Below are 19,142 nucleotides of genomic sequence, written 5' to 3' on the forward strand. Positions count from 1 at the left end.
TTTAGGCCGACGACCGAGGTTTTCACACTGTCTCCTGACTCAGTCGGATGGACAAAGACGTTTTTGTATATATGTAAATTTCCATTATGCCCTCACTTTACATGCAGATTGGGCACATAAAGAGCCGTCGATTGGAACTTTCAAACTGTCCAACAAACAAAGGACATTTCAAAAAGTGTTATTAATGTCGACGATCATCGCCGTATTTAAATACTTTGACATGTGACACATTTTTATGGATGTTTCACTTGTTTTACGGATGTTGTTGAGGTTTGTGTTATCCGTTTTATATAAGCTGTACCCTTAGTATGAGTTTTTACGTTTTTACAAAAATGATTGTTTTTCTATTTGTTTACGTATCTCCCATACATTTCCAATCAGTTCTGATACAGTCCGCTAGGGGCGCTGATTGGAAATATATGGGCAAATACGAAAACAAATACAAAAACAGTTATTTTTGTAAAAACGTAAAAACTCCATACTAAGGGTACTGTTCCCCGATATCCGGATGAAACATTTTACGTAGGTGATTTATTGTTTCTTTGTTTTTTATTGTATTACAAATACTTCTAGCAACCATTTGCAATAGCTATCGATGTTAATCTTTGTACACATATACAAGGAATGAAACTTTCTACTTAGTCCTTACAATGAGTATTTGTCAATAGTGTTTTAACGATAGCGAATTTAAAAAAAAAATTGAAGTCTTATTTTTTTAGTAAAAATAAAATATCTAAATATAACAATACAAGTGTCTGAATCATTTATTAATTATATAATTTGTAGTATTTATAATCCAGTGACATTAGCAAACATTTGCATCGTAAAGTGCACGCTGAAATCACGGATTATGCGTAAGTGTCTTTATATCGCGGTCAAAGGTAATGCTATAATATATGCGCGCTAATAAAAAGCAAGTTTAAGTGCGGAGAAAATATATAATCCGCTTAGTTTCGCAATATTTATGCCGCTAAAATAAACCGCGGCATAACTGTACTCTTTATTGCGATAATTTATATATAGCAATAAAACAAACGTACAGAAAAGTGTATTTATGAGTGAATTCGAAAAATGACTTTATAGGTGGAATCTGTAGAGTTTTAAAACACAATAATCGGCTTTGATTGTTGGTGTGCATATAACTATATTCATATTATAGTGTGATTTGGTCTAATGATTATTATGTAACTAATACGTAATAGGGACTTCCGTTCTAATCAATTAGTTCTTAAGTAGTCATTGACTGTAGTCCAGAGGAAAAAAACCTATCTGGGATTCGGGCGGCCTCTGTATATAAATTGACACCTGTAACCAATTCATAATAGAACTCCAGGGCTTGGAACTCTTAACGAATTAAAGGATAGCAACGTTTCACTGCTTCTATAAGAGTGGCGATGGTACTTTTGAAGTCGAACCACGAAGGGCTCTAGCCAACCATCTTGATACTGAAATTTTGTTTGTTGACAAAACATATAGAATCAATACATGCCAACCAGTACTAGAATTTTGTATTTAAGTAAACTAAAGTTTGTATTGAACCAAAACCTATTTGATGGAGTCCTGCAGGTGTACAGGGAATCTTGATTGGCTATCTGAATGTATGGTGATAGGGCCGTACATCTGGGCCCTTACGCCGGGGCCTCAATCCCGCGCCTAACGGGGTACATCAGTCACAATTTAAACAAAAATACGCCGAGACCATTTGATACTGCGGCTTCGTTACCTTAGTACGGTTGGCAGAAAAATCTGCGCAAAAATTGTAGTTCAATGTATTAATTAGATATTAAATTAGTCGAGGTTATGTTGATTGTTATTCTAAGTTACTTTGTGAGGTGTGATGTTACTAGAGAGTGTAGAGCTACTAAGTGTATACTTTGTATATAAATACGAGTTATAGGAAATAAATGGAAATGAGACATAATTATCCGAGGAATTCCAACTTAGTCTTCCATTCAGCCTATACATGCGATGGGTAGCAACACATCTGCTTGACCTTAGATAGAACTCTACGACTCTACGTAGCACCAGGTAGACTACATGCTCGTCGGCTTGTTCTATAAATAAAAAATGCTAGTGGCTTTATTTCGTTGACGCTTCGATGCTTTGGAAGGTATATTTAGTCTTTGCTAGAGTGCTGGACTACAGGTCATCTATCTCCTCTCAGAATAGGAAGGATTAAGCCATAGTCCGCCGCGCTGGCCAAGTGCGTATTGGTGTACTTCATTTACCTTTCAGAACTCTAATAAAGATCTCTTAGGTTTGTAGATTTCCTTACAATGTTTTCCTTCGCCGTTGAAGCTAGTGATAGTAAATTTCTTAATATGCACATAGCTTTGAAACATCAGAGATGCGTGCTTGGAATTAGAACCGCGGACCCCTAGATTAAGACGCTGAGCTTTGATCACTAGACTAGCACTGCAAAAAATAGTAATCCACACAAATCTAGAAACCCAAACCTGCAGACCATACCCAGCTAGAGAGTAATAAGTCAGTAAAAATGTGCATACAATGCCTGCATTTGAAATGCAAAGCGCACGCATTCTGCGAGCGCCGTCACTCAAGCCATTATATTCCTCGATATAGACGTACTGTCAGTACCGAGCCGTATTCCAGGCTGTTGGAGAAATATTTGGGACCCTTTTGACTGTGGATATTCGCACCAATTCCTAGGTAGAGGCTAATAGTTCTTAGCATTAGTATGTCGATTCTAGATCCAGAATTGATTTTGAGAGTGTTTGTTTTTATGTACGAACATCTTACCATTTTCAGGGTTCATACCCAAAGTCTCAAAGCGGAACTATTACTAAGCCTCTGCTGTCTGTCCGTATGTCCGTCTGTCAGTTTGTGCGTTAGTCTCTTGATACAATATATTTCTGTCATAACAGGGATTCGATCTGTAATCACTTACACGTGTATGTGACGATTTTGACAGAGTTTGGTTAGGTTAGGTTAGGTTAGTGTAGTAATCTACACGATATAATGATAGATGTGTCTATTCAAGTCCGTAAGACTGCCAATTAAAATCACATTTGTGATTGACTTCGGATAGGATTCCTGACCTATATGTCATTACGTGACTGTTTACTTTTGTTCTTGAGCAAAAGTGATTACGCTTATTTCTATCATAACAAATACTATATAAGTTCCACTTGTAAAAACCACCAAAACAATTTTGCTTCAGAACTGTCTTCAAGCATTACCACCTTCACACAAGCCTTCATAAATCCACATAGAGTAATTAAAGACATACAAACTTGCTTTCCAGAGCAAAGTTTTTAATGTCTGAACCTGGGATTCCGCGGAACTTAAGAGGTATTATGTGTTTACGGCTCCCAGGTGGCTTATCTTAGCACGGAAGGCATTCCGAGTTAGTTTCTTACGTATCTTAACAGGTGGAGCGTGGTATTGTAACTTTATTAATTTAGTTCTGAAGGTTAAATCAGGAATAGTTTTGTCTATTTTTGGGCTTTAGCAACCAATTAATGATTTGCGAAATCGGTTAATTGCAAAAAAAAAAGTTTCTCCTCGCGATGGGAGTAATTGTTTGGGGAAGAAACATTATTATTCTACATACCCATATTCTATATACACTAAGATTTCTTGTGTGTGTTGTGTATGGTTATTACATAGACATAAGATGAATACACAAAGATGTCGATGATACAATTAACGTTTAGCTGCCTGACCCGGGATTGAACCCGTAAAATATGGCAGAAGTCTAACGTGTCGTCAAACAAGATAGTACTTTGATGTATTTATATATTGTTTGTATGTGAAATTTAATGTAGTTATTTTAACAACATTTTACTCCCAATTTGTGTTTGATACTTATACCAAATCCCAAAATCTCTAAAACATTAACTCTCGTTTAATTTAAACGCAGTAACATCTAAAAGATTAGGTAAAACTCCAAAATCCCGTTGTGGGAGAACATTAACTCTGGATATTACATGTAAAGCCGGTGGTTTTAAAATTGCGTGCAGTGGGGAACGTAACCGCGTAACTGCGTGGTTTTATGGTGTTATTGATGAAGTAAACATGTAGAGTCTTAATATGAGGACTGATTCTAAGTTGAGTTTTATATAATTGTGTATGGCATCTAGTGATACTGCCCTTATCATTAACGTTCTTTTTATAAAATGAGAGTAGCTGACGAGCGTTCTGTCCACGTGATGGAAAGTGACTACTGCTGCCCATACACATCTATAATTAACTCCAGATAAGATTAGTTTTCTATCTGACGTCGCCTACAAATGTGCACTGTAAGTGTGTCTCCCTTACCACACCTAGAAACCAGAACAGATACAAGAATCTTCTAATTTTACCATTTGGCTGTGCAAATTTGGTTTTTACTTTGATAAACTTTTTTAAAGAATTTAGAGAACCTTCAATAGAAGTCTTTCGTTCAAACTTTTCCTTAAGTGATAATAAATTTCTATTATTATTTTTAGATATTAGGTGTCTATTTGCTTCCTTCGTCTACGTGCGGTACTTACGGTAATCTTACTACTTGTTTTACCTCATCTGTAACAGAGTGGTAGTAATGTAAACTGAAATAATGCTTTTTCTTCTGTTTTTAACTGACCTGAAATTTGTCGTCAAAAAGCTTTCGTCGTTGGCTTTAATTCCGTATATCTGAAAATTCAGATATTTCTTAATTATTCTGTCTGTGTTCTGTGTATTAGTATTAGTATATGTATTAGTTTGACTGTTTAAATCGATGTTAAATCAATATGCTTTTTAAGCTAAAGGATCAAAAGTTTAACAGAAAAAGAAATTGGTAGTTGCTTCAAGAAAATTTTCAACAACGTATTCATAAATTTGAAGGTTCAAACGAGCATGGAGTTGTATTGATGGTAGTTGGTCAATGGTAATCTGTAACTAGCTCTATAGAACATAGTTTCAACCTGAGGTCATAGACGTAACGCGTCTATATGGACTCCTGAATACTAAGATGGTCACTTCTGAGAATTAAGAGGTTTGCCACATACGTTTCCTCCGAAAGGCAAGAACTGCTTTACGCTACAAATAAGTATGACATTGGTACCTTCTGCTTCGAACTATATTCCTACCTAATTTTCGGGCAGATCCGAAACTTCGGAACAAACCAATGAGCTACCTACTAAATAATTACATATGATTGTATGTGCAATGCATTCGTACGTCAACCCCGAACAATAAAGGTGGGGGTAAAAAATAAAACAAAAGTAAGGGTCGGGTGTCACGGCATCATCAAAAGGTGAATCGCACTTAGATACACCGAGATGTCAGGGGTACGCAACCTTTTTCTCTAGACTTTCGAAAAATATAAACTTTCGTTGAAAACTCTCAATGGAGATGTCCAAGGTTCAAATCCCCCGCACGTATCTCTAATAAAGTAATTAAGAAAGTTTTGGTGGAAAATAATTTGAATAATCTTTTTATATTAATTAGAAGTAAATATATATTTGCTAATGAATACAGTGTTTTCTGTCCTTCTTTCTAAGAATTAGTACATTATCTCTATTTGTCAGTGAACATGTGAACTTGTCTTTGGAAAGCGCGTTACAAAACAATATAAAATTTGGTTTTCATTAAAAATCTGATTGATTACTTATTCTTTGACTGAGCACGTTTTAAAAACCGTTTTTAAAATATCTTAAGGTTCCACTACAACTTTTTATGATAGTAGTATATTTTCTGTTACCATTCTGATATGAAAGGCGTGGTGCCACAAGGCGGGACAGTTTCAGCAAACAAGCAATGAGATAAGGTATAAGAAACAAGTTTATTGGTACGTGATTTATCCAAATAGGTCATAACTGAGTACGTAAATTGAATATATAACGTTAGGTAATACTTTAGTAAACGTCAAATAATTAATGTAGAGCAGATATTGAAGGTTATACGTGGCTATAAATTACTTGTTCTAATAGAATTTTTTTCTGTTTTATGTTTTTGTCTCTTTTATCTTTGTATATAAAATGACATACAAAAGGAAAAGATAAAATAAAACGGTAAAGAACATGAACAAAAGGTTAGTGCGTGTACTTACTTTATTATACATGGATTAGAAGTAATATTTCTTTTACGGGACTAAAAATAAATTTGTTATTTTTTTTTTATTTAATTCAGTTTTAAGGCACGTTGGAAAACTTTGAATCTGCTATTAATTTTATCATTATTATATCATAATTATTTGCGTTCACCAGGTGCAATAACCTTCACTCTGTCATTTCGTGACGTCATTCCCATTTTCACTTTCCGAAGTAAAACTTCGAAAAAGAAAAACAAACAAAAGGTTGCGTACCCCTGTCCGAAGTTCGCAGCATACGTCTCGGGCCGCGTATAAATCCTCATTAGCCCCCGCTTTATGAGCGATCCCGCGGCGCCCGTAAACCAAGTATTACTATTGCAGTATTTGCAGGACCCCTGACTTGCACGTAAGTGATTGAAGGATGGCTTGATGTTGGCTTTGTAAAAAATGTTTTGGTTACCTGATTCTAGGATTTGTAGGACTGTTCATCGCCTGATATTTATAATCTATCTATGCCATTCTTTACTACAAGAATTGTTTCTTTTTTTGTAAATAACTTTTTCGTACATTTTTAATAACGAGGGTACATCAGAACCATAAATATATTTTTTATGTAGGTATACCAAATCAGATGTCTTTGGTAGGGTATTAGACAATAATGAAAATTATTATGGCGGTTATATAAGTGTTTTTTTTATAAATTGAAGTAGGATAAGAAAATGTTGTCTATCTGATGGCAAGTGCCTACTGCCATGGACATCTTGTCAACCGTACATAAGATAAGTACACATTCCCTGAAGTTGTCCACATTTGCATTGCTATCTCTGAGGACTAAAAACCACTTAAAACGCTTTCTACACTCACAGCCCCACACTAGGATTCCCTGTATCGTGGGTGCCATGGACACACACATAGACAAATACACAAACACCCAGTCCCAGAAACAGAAATGTAAATTCATCATTCAGATGTCTGTCTGGCCGGGGATCGAATCTGGGACCTTCTGCGCGTAAGCCCGGAATGGTGAGCTCCGCCACGCGGGTCGTCAAACTAACTAAGTAGGATATCGTCGGATAAATATGTCTTTCTTACACCAAAACACAGCGGCGCTTAGCACTGCTGTTGTTAGGTAGAAACAGTACCCTTACCATGAGTTTTTACGTTTTACAAATATGACTGTTTTGGCATTTGTTTACGTATTTGCCCATACAATCTCCAATCAGCGCCCCTAGCGCATTGTATCACAACTATAGTGTCAGTAACGTAACATTAAATGTCTAAATTGACTGACAAAATGGCGCTTTATGTCTAGTCTCTCTTTTTTGCAAACATGTGCGGCAGACAAAAAGACTTGAGCACTTACTTATTGTTACGTTTACTCAGTGTACTGAAGCAACCGGAACAGAATAATGGATTTTTTTGAACGTAACGTAAAATTCTGGGATGTTTTGAAGACTCATGGTAAGGGTACAGGTGTGGTAATAAAGCCTCCGAAGTCGAACCACAAAGAGTTCTAACACCTTAAAAGTTATTATATTAAATTAAAGTTATAAAGGAGTACCTATACAGTTTAGCTGGCGCTAAGTAGCTACTGACACCATGAATATTAAAATTTATACTCATATTGTTCAGTTATTAAACCGTTACCAATACAGTTACACACTAGTCTATTTCAGTACGCTATTGGACCATTAATGTTGGCAACACTAAAAACTGCTATAATATTTAACGATATTGATATTACGCCCTTCACTATTCAAACCTGTCCAGTTATTACATTTCTTTTGTCACGATGGCACTATATTCAATGAATTTCCAACCTTATATATATCTGTATAGAGATTATGTGATTAGACTTCGTGAAATGATCCAATAGTTATTATGATTGTCTTTGTAACTTCACGATGGCACGGAATTACGCGATTTTCAATCTTATATTTTTGTCAAAGAGAGTATCAGACGAGTCGTCTTAAAAAGCGGCAGTGGTCGTGTTAATTTACGGCCATAATCACTCATCATCAACAATGTTGACTTTTTGCACGTAAAATAAATCTGTCTATAGATGGGAGTAAATATTTTTAATGAGGGTAATACTGACCATAATGTGTCGAGATTTATGGCGGATTTTCTCAAGTTAAGTAAGTGTATTATGAAAAATGCAGTGAGAAAGTGAGAATTTAGTGTGAGACGTGAGAAATACACGCCCGATTTCTAAGGGCGCTTTTTCTTGTAACCCAGCATGCACGACAGGAAAGGTATATAATACTATGAAATTTTATTAAATAGGATGCATGTGGTAGGTACACATGCGGATCAGATACGCGTGGGAAAACAAACGAGTAAGGCCTACCTACATAGGTTCTCTTTTAATTTATTGCTGAAATCCTAAACTTTTTTAGAGCCAATAATCATAGATAAGTATAGATAATTGAAGGAAGCTATTAAATGGCTTAAACGGCTGACAAATGTGTCAGCAATTTAATGGCTGTCATGGAGTGATTTACGCGGAACATAGCCTTATTTTTGCAACATTTAAGTGGTGCAAAAACACGAAATCGAAAAAAAAGTGCGGAGAAATATCGTTTCATTCGTAAATAATCTAATACTACATTTTTCAAACACGAAAATAGATGACAATTTCAATTGTCAAAACTGGTTACATTTTCTTGTTAGACGTGGGTAATTTATCTATGCCAATAATATACTGTTTTTGCATATTTTATTTGTTTTTTTAATCCATTTTATAAAAAGGTAGCACTCCAGAAGTGGCGGCAAAAGTGAAAACTTTCGAAACCTAACCTGAATAAAATGAAAGTACTTAATGAATAAAAAATTAAACTAACATCCATTGACATATTTTTTCTATGCTAACTTTTCCAGTTTGCTTTGCCGTCTTACGAATTTTCAATCAGGATATGTGATCCTGACGCAAGTTTAACATTTTTTACCCATTATAAAAAGTGTACCATGCCGCTAAGAACTTCACTTCAAAAATTGTTTACAAAATATTATAAGAAAAATAAAAAAAAAATATTAATTTGTCACGAATCTTTTCAAAATCTGTGTTCCAAATTCACTAGGGCTTGTAAAACTCCTGTTCTACACCAGGTTACACAAATCCATCGGATACAATGAATTACATACAAAATATGACCTATATCCTACGCCTATTCCTCGTTACATAAACCGCCAATTTACTTCAACATTTCTTCAGACGCCGAGCAAAATATTTTCGTACACTTTCATAATTTACCGATAAATAATTGACAGTATGCGGTGCCCGACACTTATTTATTATTCAAGGGATGTGCTACTGTTCTGTCATATTACTCTAATATTGGGAAAATATTCGTCTTGTGTGAGGGGAATGCTTGCCTTTGTGTGTCGAATAAATGTTATGTTGCAAAGGGTTACAGATGTTATGTTGGTACGATTATTGTGTTTGTTATTGATGACGGTGGTGGAAACCTTTGTGGTTCGTGTGGAGGCACTACAGCTACATCTCTTTCTGACTTATAACTAGTTTGAAGAGTATGGTGAGGGAGACATAGCGATCCAAGGAGTTCTAGCTTACTCCTCTGGGTTGCAAATTATCTGTTCTCTACCTCAGATAGGAATTTTATCTGGGGTTGATTACAGGATGGGTGGTAGTTACTTAGGCGGATTGACTTACTTAGGCGGATTGCATGCTCAATGTTCATTTGACCCATCTCTTCTTTTATTAAAAATACATTAATTTTACGTATACTGTTAAATTTCAAAAGCTATTTTATAAAATTTAAATTTGAAGTTACTGTAAGAATATTTTCTATTTTTGGGAAATTCCTTTATAGAATTGGATTTAACATTACCGAATATCGAATTTAAATTTTGTTGCAAATGTTTCGTTGTCCGCTTTATGTTACGATACATCTCTATCCCACAATCCTGTAACATTGTATCAATTAATATACAATTAATTCGCCAACAGCGGTTAAATAACCCAAACTTGAGCGCTAAATCTCAACTGTCAAACCCTTCACTGCGAGTCAAAAGTCACGTGAATTAATGAATCATTAAGGTGTCACTCGATTACATATTGTTGCTCGATTAGGGCGCACCCACACATTCGCATATCGATGCAAGGGGAGTCGCGAATTTTCCGGAGGGCTGCAACGGCACATTACCACGTGACGCGTCGGGACGAGCAGGCCTACCGCTCGTGTTCGAAATTCAAATCCCACCCGAATTCGAAACTTAAAAAACTTTGGTGATCAGTTCGAAAAGTTTGTAAATCGAATCTATTGAATTGTGACGTCATTTGTGGATTAGTCCTTAGTCTTTCAAGTTTAAATGTGGAATGGTTTTGGAACATGGCAATTTACTTTTCTTCGTTTACTTTTTCCGCGCATTACGCGGTTTAGTGACGCGAAAACAAGCTCTGACCGATTGCTTATTCGAATCGTTTCGATTAATCACTCGCAGTCCTTATTCGATTAATCGTGGAATTTGACGTTTTGAGCGGTTTTCTCGGAAACATTCGCGATGTGGGTGATCTCGAGTTACCGTGTTTTTGTCCAAATACCGGACAGTAGGTACATAATGAAGACATTTGTATTGAATTGTTTACTGCATACATAAATGTGGCTCATTCATTGTATGCGCTCTCGTTAAATACACCGGATTTCTTGTTTCCCATACTCGGAATTAGCCAATTCGTATAAGTTTCAGCGTATTTGGATATTTTGTGGTGATTTTTGTGTGCACCGTCATAAAAGTATTGCAATAAGTTCTTCTTAATTCTCGGATTCTTGCATTTTTGCCAGATTGGGAATTTTAAGATGAGTGCACTTACAAAAAATTGCTTTAATTTTACCATTACGAGCGATTGACATTTTAGTAGTTTGAATGTTAAATTCTATATTTTTTGCTAGACTGAAAACAATATTTATAGATTATATAAAGCGAGTGGTAGCAATTGCCTTCTAATTTGCTCTTCATTAAAACATATCGCTGCTTTTGATCCAGGACTGGCTGAATTTAATTTCAATCAAGATTTTATTCTCAGATATTTTAATTCTATATAAGTTTTTTTAAGTATTTATTATTATATCGATATTAGTATGTTGAAATTTAAGAATCACTATATAAACTAATTTGTAAGATAAAACATAATTTACGGGTGGTTGGAAAATTGTTGGAAACTATGACTATGACTGTAGCAAGTATTCATTTAAAACGTATTTTTTTAAACAACGTCTTTTTTATTAAAGTGTCATTACTTCAAGCCTTTTTATGTGATTTTTAAACGGTTCACACTTGTCATCAAGTAACATTTAAGTTCAAATACTCGAAACGAGGTGTTACAAAAACTGTTGGTTTCCGTGACGGATGCGCTGCCTTTGATCTGCCGACGATTGGGAAATAAATCGAAATCGAATCGAAATCGTTACGACTGCCCAGATCGATTTGTGTATCGGTGGATAATTGCTCGGATTTGGGTGGTTTTACTGGTTTTGATACTTGAACTTTATGTAAAGTAAAATTTTGGTACATAGGTGAATTTTCAGATCTTTTGTAGAGATAAAAAATAAAGTTAAATTATTGTACTTACAAAATAAATTTAATAACATTAAATTTAAAAATAGTAAAATTAAAAGAGCTATTTTTTAATTTAAAAAATAAATGATATGAAATGAAAAAAAACGAAATATAAATTTAAGCCAATAGAATAATCCTTAAGATATTCTATTATTTTTCTTATTAATCATAAAATAAATCAATAACAAATACTTTTAAAAATTGAATGTTTTTCATTTAGTACTCCATAATATTAAATCTCTTAACAATATTAAAATTGTCAAGTATCAAGATTTTTCACACCCAGTAGCAATATCAAATAGCGCTAAGTATCAAAGCACTGGGTCCACAAACTGTAAATAATCAAGTTAAATACCCAGAACGAGCGTAACCCGCGTTTTTATATAAATAAGACATGATTATTATCCATTTCGTTTTTATCTTAGTAAAATGTTACAATTTGTTAAATAGGTACTTCTAAAATTGCAAAAGTTGCTCTTTATTTTATTGCGGACAAAATATAGCCGTCACAATTACTTCAAATTAAAAGTTATTCAAAATAGATTCTTGTAGAAATTGTTTTAAAAGAAAACTTTTAATTTAATCACAAACAATTGGAATTTTAAACATAGAATCTACAAATTTTGCGTAAAAACCTAAAAACCTTATTTTTTGTAATATCTCTTCGCTATTCTATTTTTATTGTTATTTATTTTATGGTAAAATAACTTTATTCTCATTTACAATTATTATAAATTCTGTTTTATTTTAATGTTACTTCAATAAACTATTTTTATTATTGTTGTAAACAGTTCAGTGATGCAATGTCGCTTTTTGTTCTTCTTTTATGCCCGAGTATGTAGATATTGTAGGTAGTTAAGGAAACTATGCGACAAAGAAAACCTTTCTTCCACTTTCATCTTGCGTAAGTTGTTTATTTTCAAACTACGAAAGAAAAGCTTAGAAAATCCCGCTGTGAATCTCGTTACCCTGTACCCATAATCAGCGAATAGCCGTTGACAAAAAACGCGGTAAAAAGGTGACCACAAAAAGGTGGTCATTACCGCGTTAATAGCGACCACTTAGGCGAGGGTTAATTCCGGATCTCTGCATGTCGCCTAGCGTTCGGTTAATCGGAAATGTGGTAAATTGACCACGATTTCGATCTTTTGTGGGGTATTAAAAAATATAATATAATAGTTAAGGAAGCTTGCAGGTTTGTATGAAGCGTGAATTTCATTTGACATTTTCAGTAATTACCGTAAAATATCTTTATATCAAAATTATAATTGATTTTTATTAAAGGTACTTGTGAAATTTAATAATTATTTGTATTTTTGGTTAAGATTACTAAACTTATTATGTATTTCAAAATTGTAAGAAATAAAACGTAATTAAAAATCGGTTAAAAACTTAAAAATATAAATGATCCATTGATTTAAAATAAGTAATTAAAATCACACATTTTTTGACTTTCGAAAACAAATAACCTATTGTATATTTTTGCATAGCGGAATATTATTCTTTTTTATTTTTTATTGTAGATAAAAATAAAAAAAAATACTACATGGTGCACATGATCGTCGCATGCGCAGCGGGCAGTAACGCCATCTGTGCGCGCTAAGTGCAACTATTGTGCTATTCGCTGCGCCGGCGTGTCTAACACTTTCGAATTGTCACCGTGTTTGTGACGATTGGTTTCCATACGTAAAATATTTATATTTTGTGCTCAAAAATTGTACTATTTTTCGATAGAGATTACTTATTTACATAAACATTTATTTGAATTATTCGTGTTTAAAACTTCAGCTGATAATTATTTACGTACACACTTTATACTACTTAGAAATAAATTTTATACAAACAATCTACTAAACTAAAAAAACAAACATACAATCGGAAATATCCTCATATGAATTTCAATATGGATTCATTATCGTCGCATGCGCAGCGGGCAGTAACGCCATCTGTGAGCGCTAAGTGCAACTATTGTGCCATTCGCTGCGCCGGCGTGTCTAAGGCTTTCGAATTGTCACCGTGTTTGTGACGGTGGCGGTGTCGGTATGCGTTTTGTTACACCATAGGCCAATTGTTTGGGATTTGAGTGTTACAGAATTTTGTTACTTGCAACAGATTTCGTATGATATACTGTTTTTTGTAACGAAAAACATCTTGTTGGTTATATTTAGATTCTTATTTGAACAGATCAGTTGAAAGTCAGTAGGAAGTAAGTTTACATATTTATAAAATATATAAATTCTCGTACATATTGTTTTATAATCACGATTTTCAGATACATGCAATTAGGTACATGCACTTTTTATTATTATATTTTTAGTAAGATATATGTTTTCCATTCTGTGATTTTCCATTAAAATAGACAGACTTAAAAATTATACATATGTCACATTTTGATACACTATGTTCCAAAACCATTCTACACAAATTCCAATATCATTTAATCATTATTTAAACAACTTTAGTTATACTACATTAACAATGGCATCGTAATTAACAAAGATATATGCTAACTGTGCAATCCTGCAAAATGTACGCAGTACCAATGGTAAACATCTGTTCCCCTTACCACCTGGGTGCCAGCCCTTACGGGAACCATGGCTCCTTGCCTGAACAATATTGGATGTAAGTATAACTTAATTTAAACATGTTTGAAGGTGGTAGAACCTTTTGTGGTTCGACTTCGGCGGCACCACCGCCACACCTATATCTGCCTTATAACAGCTGTGTTGAGCGCTGCTGTGTTCTGGTTTGAAGGGTGTGGTAAGGGAGACATACTTATTCGAGGCGTTTCAGCTTAGTCCTTAGGGGTAGCGGCGCATCTGTGGCCTATCTCAGGTATCCATGGACGGCAGTAGCCACTTATCATCAGACCCGTGCCCAGTGGTAGGACTATAATTGGTTGATGATGACGAAGGCGACTGTTCTAACGAAAATAATGTAATGACCCTGATTTTTTTTATAATATAGGAGTAGTAGACGAGCGTGCAGTCCATCTGACGGTAAGTTGCTCCAGCCGCCCATGGACTTCCGTAGTCAACCCCATATAAGATTAGATTCCTACCTGACGTTGGCCGCACCCCTGCACCGCTAGCCTTGAAAATGCTGGCAAAGTATGTCTCACCAAAGTTTATCAAACCGTTCATACCAGAAAACAGCGGCGCTTAACACTGTTGTTATTAGGCAGATATACGTGTAAAAATCTAATTGAACTTTCTCATGAATTAACACTGATTTTTCTTGTTTCAGGAAACCCTCCGTAGATGGCGTTGGTAACGCCGCATCTGTGAATAGTCGGTAAGTGTCAACAATATTTATCTCTTTCATAATATTATGTTTGTTATAAAATAAATCTTAGATAAGTAAAATATATTATATTTTACTAGTCTAAGATTATTTAAAGAAAAGGCAAAATAAATTTAAACCGCAGATAGTATCGTTTCAATTTTATTTACTGTGTTAATATTGATTTCGCTGGGTCTGGGTGTTTAAGTACGTATATGTGTGCTTATAGCATCCACGATACATCACTAGTGTGACTTTAATGTTATTCGTATAAAAATTAACATATTTTCCCCGAAACAAACTAATTTACCCATACACCGCCCAAACGGTGTTCTGGAACAATCTTACCGGGATCGAACCCGAACCATTGACCGATTCCGAATCAGGTATCCGATAATCCAATCTCTAAAAATGGTAATTTCCGCTCCGTTCTCACGAAACAAAGGATGAAGTGAAAAATTGGTGAAGTGCGAGTCGATCGCACATGGAGGGTTCTGTAGCCCTAACTTGTTGGATTTTTTTTATTTTTATTATTGGACCATAGCAGCCATGGAAGTAAATAAATTGTGAAAATTTGGACTATGAAAAGCGAAAAACGTGGAAAAATAGTGGGTTCTGGTATGGCGACCCCTAATTATTTGTTATAGCCGTCACCGATCTGTAGGTACCAGCCGTGAATAAGCTAGTCGAAAATGCACAGTTTTCATTGCAGCTGTTTGTACTCTTGTTGAGAGAGTTATTTAAAAATTTACGAGCTTTTATTTTTTTTTTTCGTATATTTCGTCTTATCAACATATTCAACAACTATTACGGTTCGAGAGATAAAGCGCTGTGACAGACGGACAGATAGCGGAGTTTTAGCAACATGGTACAGTCCGCGCCAAACTGCTAGTCCGCTCTGAATATAGAAATGAATCACGTCGCCATAGCAAATCGTATGACTACACCTGCTTGCAACAACTTCAGAGCAGACTAGCAGTTTGGCGCGGACTATAACATTTTTGCTTAAGGGCACGGAACCCTAAAAAGGAGCTAATATTGAAAAGGGAAAGAGACAGTATCCAATCACAATTACGTCCGTGGCTTGTAATTTGAAGCTTGCCTCGATCGCTTTTGAATCGAAGATACGTAGCCTTGGATTCGGATCATTCTTTTGTTTGCGTCGTAATTGTTTCATTCAGGTTTTAGTTGGATAGAGTCGGTTTGAAGTAGGACTGTTATGATTGTGCGACACTACTGCCTATTTATTATTTGCCAGAAGATACATTTTCGAAGTTGTCTACTTTATTACATTTACACTTATGTCTGCCTTATAATACCAGTTTTAATTACACTTGTGTAACGGGTTCAATTTGTGTGCTCACTTCAATTTCTTAAAATTCATGAATATTCCTATAATATTTTAAAATGTAAAACCCTTAACGTAAATTATAAAATTGTTTAATGAACATCCAACATGAAACGTAGAATGCAGAGCGTAAAGTTAAACTAATTTCCTATATAAGTGAATCTACTTTGTATTCTGGCCATGCGGCCCGTAAGCCGGGCTTAAGACACTGGCTAAAAATAATGAAAAACCACCACTCCGGGCTAAGCCGGGACAAATTAGATCCATCTCGCTCAGCGAACAAACATTAGTCTCCTATTAGGGAGATTTCTGATACTTTGTTGTAGAAGCTACGTGTCTCTTTGGATGCAGGTTATCTGTTATGATCACTACTGCCTTGCCAATGTACTATTATGTGTTACAACAACAATTTATGTGTTAGAATCAATCCGGTACAATTTATGTGTTAAATATATTAAAATTATATAATTATAGTATTATTTTTATTAAGTATTTTGTGTTATTTTCATGATGTGTTATTTTTATGATGATAAGTTCCCATTTATATTGTCACTGGCTGGTACGATTGTATTACTTAGCATAAAAAAGAAAAAGAACGCTGTTGACGTGTGTGTCGTATCGTGCGCGGGAATAATAAAAGTTGTAAAGAAATAGTTTTATTTCATTATTATTATAAGTACAATTAGTAAAATGTCATCACATCACACATTTAATTTTGTACATCACAAGTAATAACAAAGCGTCTGAATGACGAAGGTGTAAAACCTATATTTATTTTAAATGTTATGCGGTGTAAATGCGCTTTTAAATATTTTAAAATATATATTTTACAAAATTTATCAAAATTATTTGTAAGTCTCGTTCAACAAATTTGTTAATTATTTACAATTGTTTTTAAAATGTATTTCTTTGAAATAACTGAAATTATTTGGAAGACAAATAACTTTAATTTAATTTTTAATTTATATTTTTAAATTAACTATTGTATTTTGTAAATGTATTTTGTAAATTTAATGTCACATAAGTTAAATTTAATGTAATTTGGGCACTAGACTTTTTAACGAAAATGTCCACGGCTCAAATATTTATAGATAACACAAATTGAATTAATTTTTTGAATAATTTAAGAACGTTAAAAATTAAAAATGTATTTTTATTATAAGTAAAAATATAAAAATCACTAAATCGCATCTCGTTTTGCAGTGCGTTCTACTACAAGTAAATACTCATAGTACCTTTTCCAGTGACAATATCTTTGAAACACAGTAATTAAACTTTTGTATTGTATCAAAGAGATGCATCAAATGTATATTTACATATAATGTGTGCGGGAGTTATGGCCAATTTAATACTTAAATGGCTGGACAGGAAGATTCTTTACAGATATCTGCTTCCTCTTGTTATTGCAGATTGCAGGGTTCTTGATCAAGACTTATATTTAAATTATTTTGGGATACATACAATTTGCATTTTTGGTATTGTTTAAAATTTATCTGATTTGACAATCTTATGAACTACTTTTTCATTCATCAGGATTAATATTCAGATAATCAATTAAATATATTGATCACGAGGAAGTCACTATTTCAATCAGTTATATTTCTGCTAGCACTAAAAGTTTTGAGCTGTCGTGTTCAAGCTTCACAAAAATCAATACTAAGTATTGTAATAAATCTCGAGAAAACTTGTATAAAAACGGATTAATTAACATTAAATATTATGGTCTGCAATGGCTCTAAGCCCCTTGCTCGATTAGCGTTAGTAAATTGTAATAATATTAGAAGTTTCTTTCGCTACTTCTCCATAAGAGTGCCATCTTCGGAAGCGGCAAAAAATAATTGAAATTCTAAATAAAATACTTTGAAGAATCTACTTTGAATAAACTATTTTGATTTTGAGTAAGAAAACATTAAAATACACAAAATGTTTGATTTTGTTTTTAAGTCTATGAAGGCGTTTGAGATTAACTTTTTTAAATTAGTTTTGTAAATCATGAGTTGTAGTTGTACGGTTATCAGCAAGCCTAACAGCAGGCTTATATTACACACTTCATTGTTTTATATACTCAATCTATTTAATTCAAATCTATTCTAAACGCTGAGCCACGTACAAATCCCAACCAGATAACATAAATCAAATAGAAAATTCACAGCCAGTTCTATGTAATCCTGCTAACAGTCCTCATTAAGATTTATAACGAGACCAATCGTATTTATCGGAGATAAATCTCATAATACAATAGGAGTAATTACTTCTGCCTAGTATGGGACAATAATCGAATCGATTCGAACGATATCCGATGTATCGATGCCTTATTCGATTCCAATTCTTTATTGTTATAGTTTTAATCGATAACATTTGCATATTTGTTATGAATGTTTATGAATAAAAGGATTTATAGTTATTGTTATTCAAATAGTTGTTTTAATTGATTGTGTGAATTGTTATGTGATTGGTTATTTCTCTTTTAGAAAAGGTTAACTGTTAAATTGTTTTGATTAATGTTAAAAGTTCATATTTTGTTTTACAGCGGTTTTGTAAAAGTTAGGTAGTACGTCTGACTTTACAATAGTTGTAGTAATAGAAAAGTCGTTATCATCAATTGATTATCGCCCCACTGCAGGGCACGGGTCTTCTTTCTTATCAAGAGAGGGGCTTAGGCTATAGTCCCCAGCGCTGGTTAAGTGTGATTCTTCTAAACTTCACATAGAATTTAAAACTGCTTTTTTAAATCACAGGCGTAGAATGTGAATCCTAGAAATATTTTACTTCAACGGTATAGTGACAATATTTTTTTAATAAACATGGGTATCATTTTAACTCATATATATTTTTTGACATTAAAATTATAATAATAACTTCAGTCAATAATGTTTGTTGTTCACAGTAGCAGATTTTTTATTGGTTTCTTGCTAA

At 33.9% G+C, this 19,142-nt stretch overlaps 1 protein-coding gene across 4 annotated transcripts in view; it reads left to right on the top strand.

Annotated features, from left to right (window-relative positions):
• Positions 1 to 19,142, top strand: part of trh (PAS domain-containing protein trachealess) — a 219,631-nt gene that overhangs the window by 62,561 nt on the left and 137,928 nt on the right. For all 4 annotated transcript variants that reach the window (XM_073077435.1, XM_073077436.1, XM_073077437.1 and 1 more), the window contains exon 4: positions 14,843 to 14,890. In XM_073077435.1, the coding sequence (XP_072933536.1) occupies positions 14,843 to 14,890 (48 nt within the window). The remainder of the gene's footprint in view (positions 1 to 14,842; positions 14,891 to 19,142) is intronic.

This window comes from Epargyreus clarus, unplaced genomic scaffold, assembly GCF_041222505.1.
Source record: "Epargyreus clarus isolate Ecla_fem2 unplaced genomic scaffold, WU_Ecla_fem_2.2 ptg000010l, whole genome shotgun sequence".
NCBI lineage: Eukaryota > Metazoa > Arthropoda > Insecta > Lepidoptera > Hesperiidae > Epargyreus > Epargyreus clarus.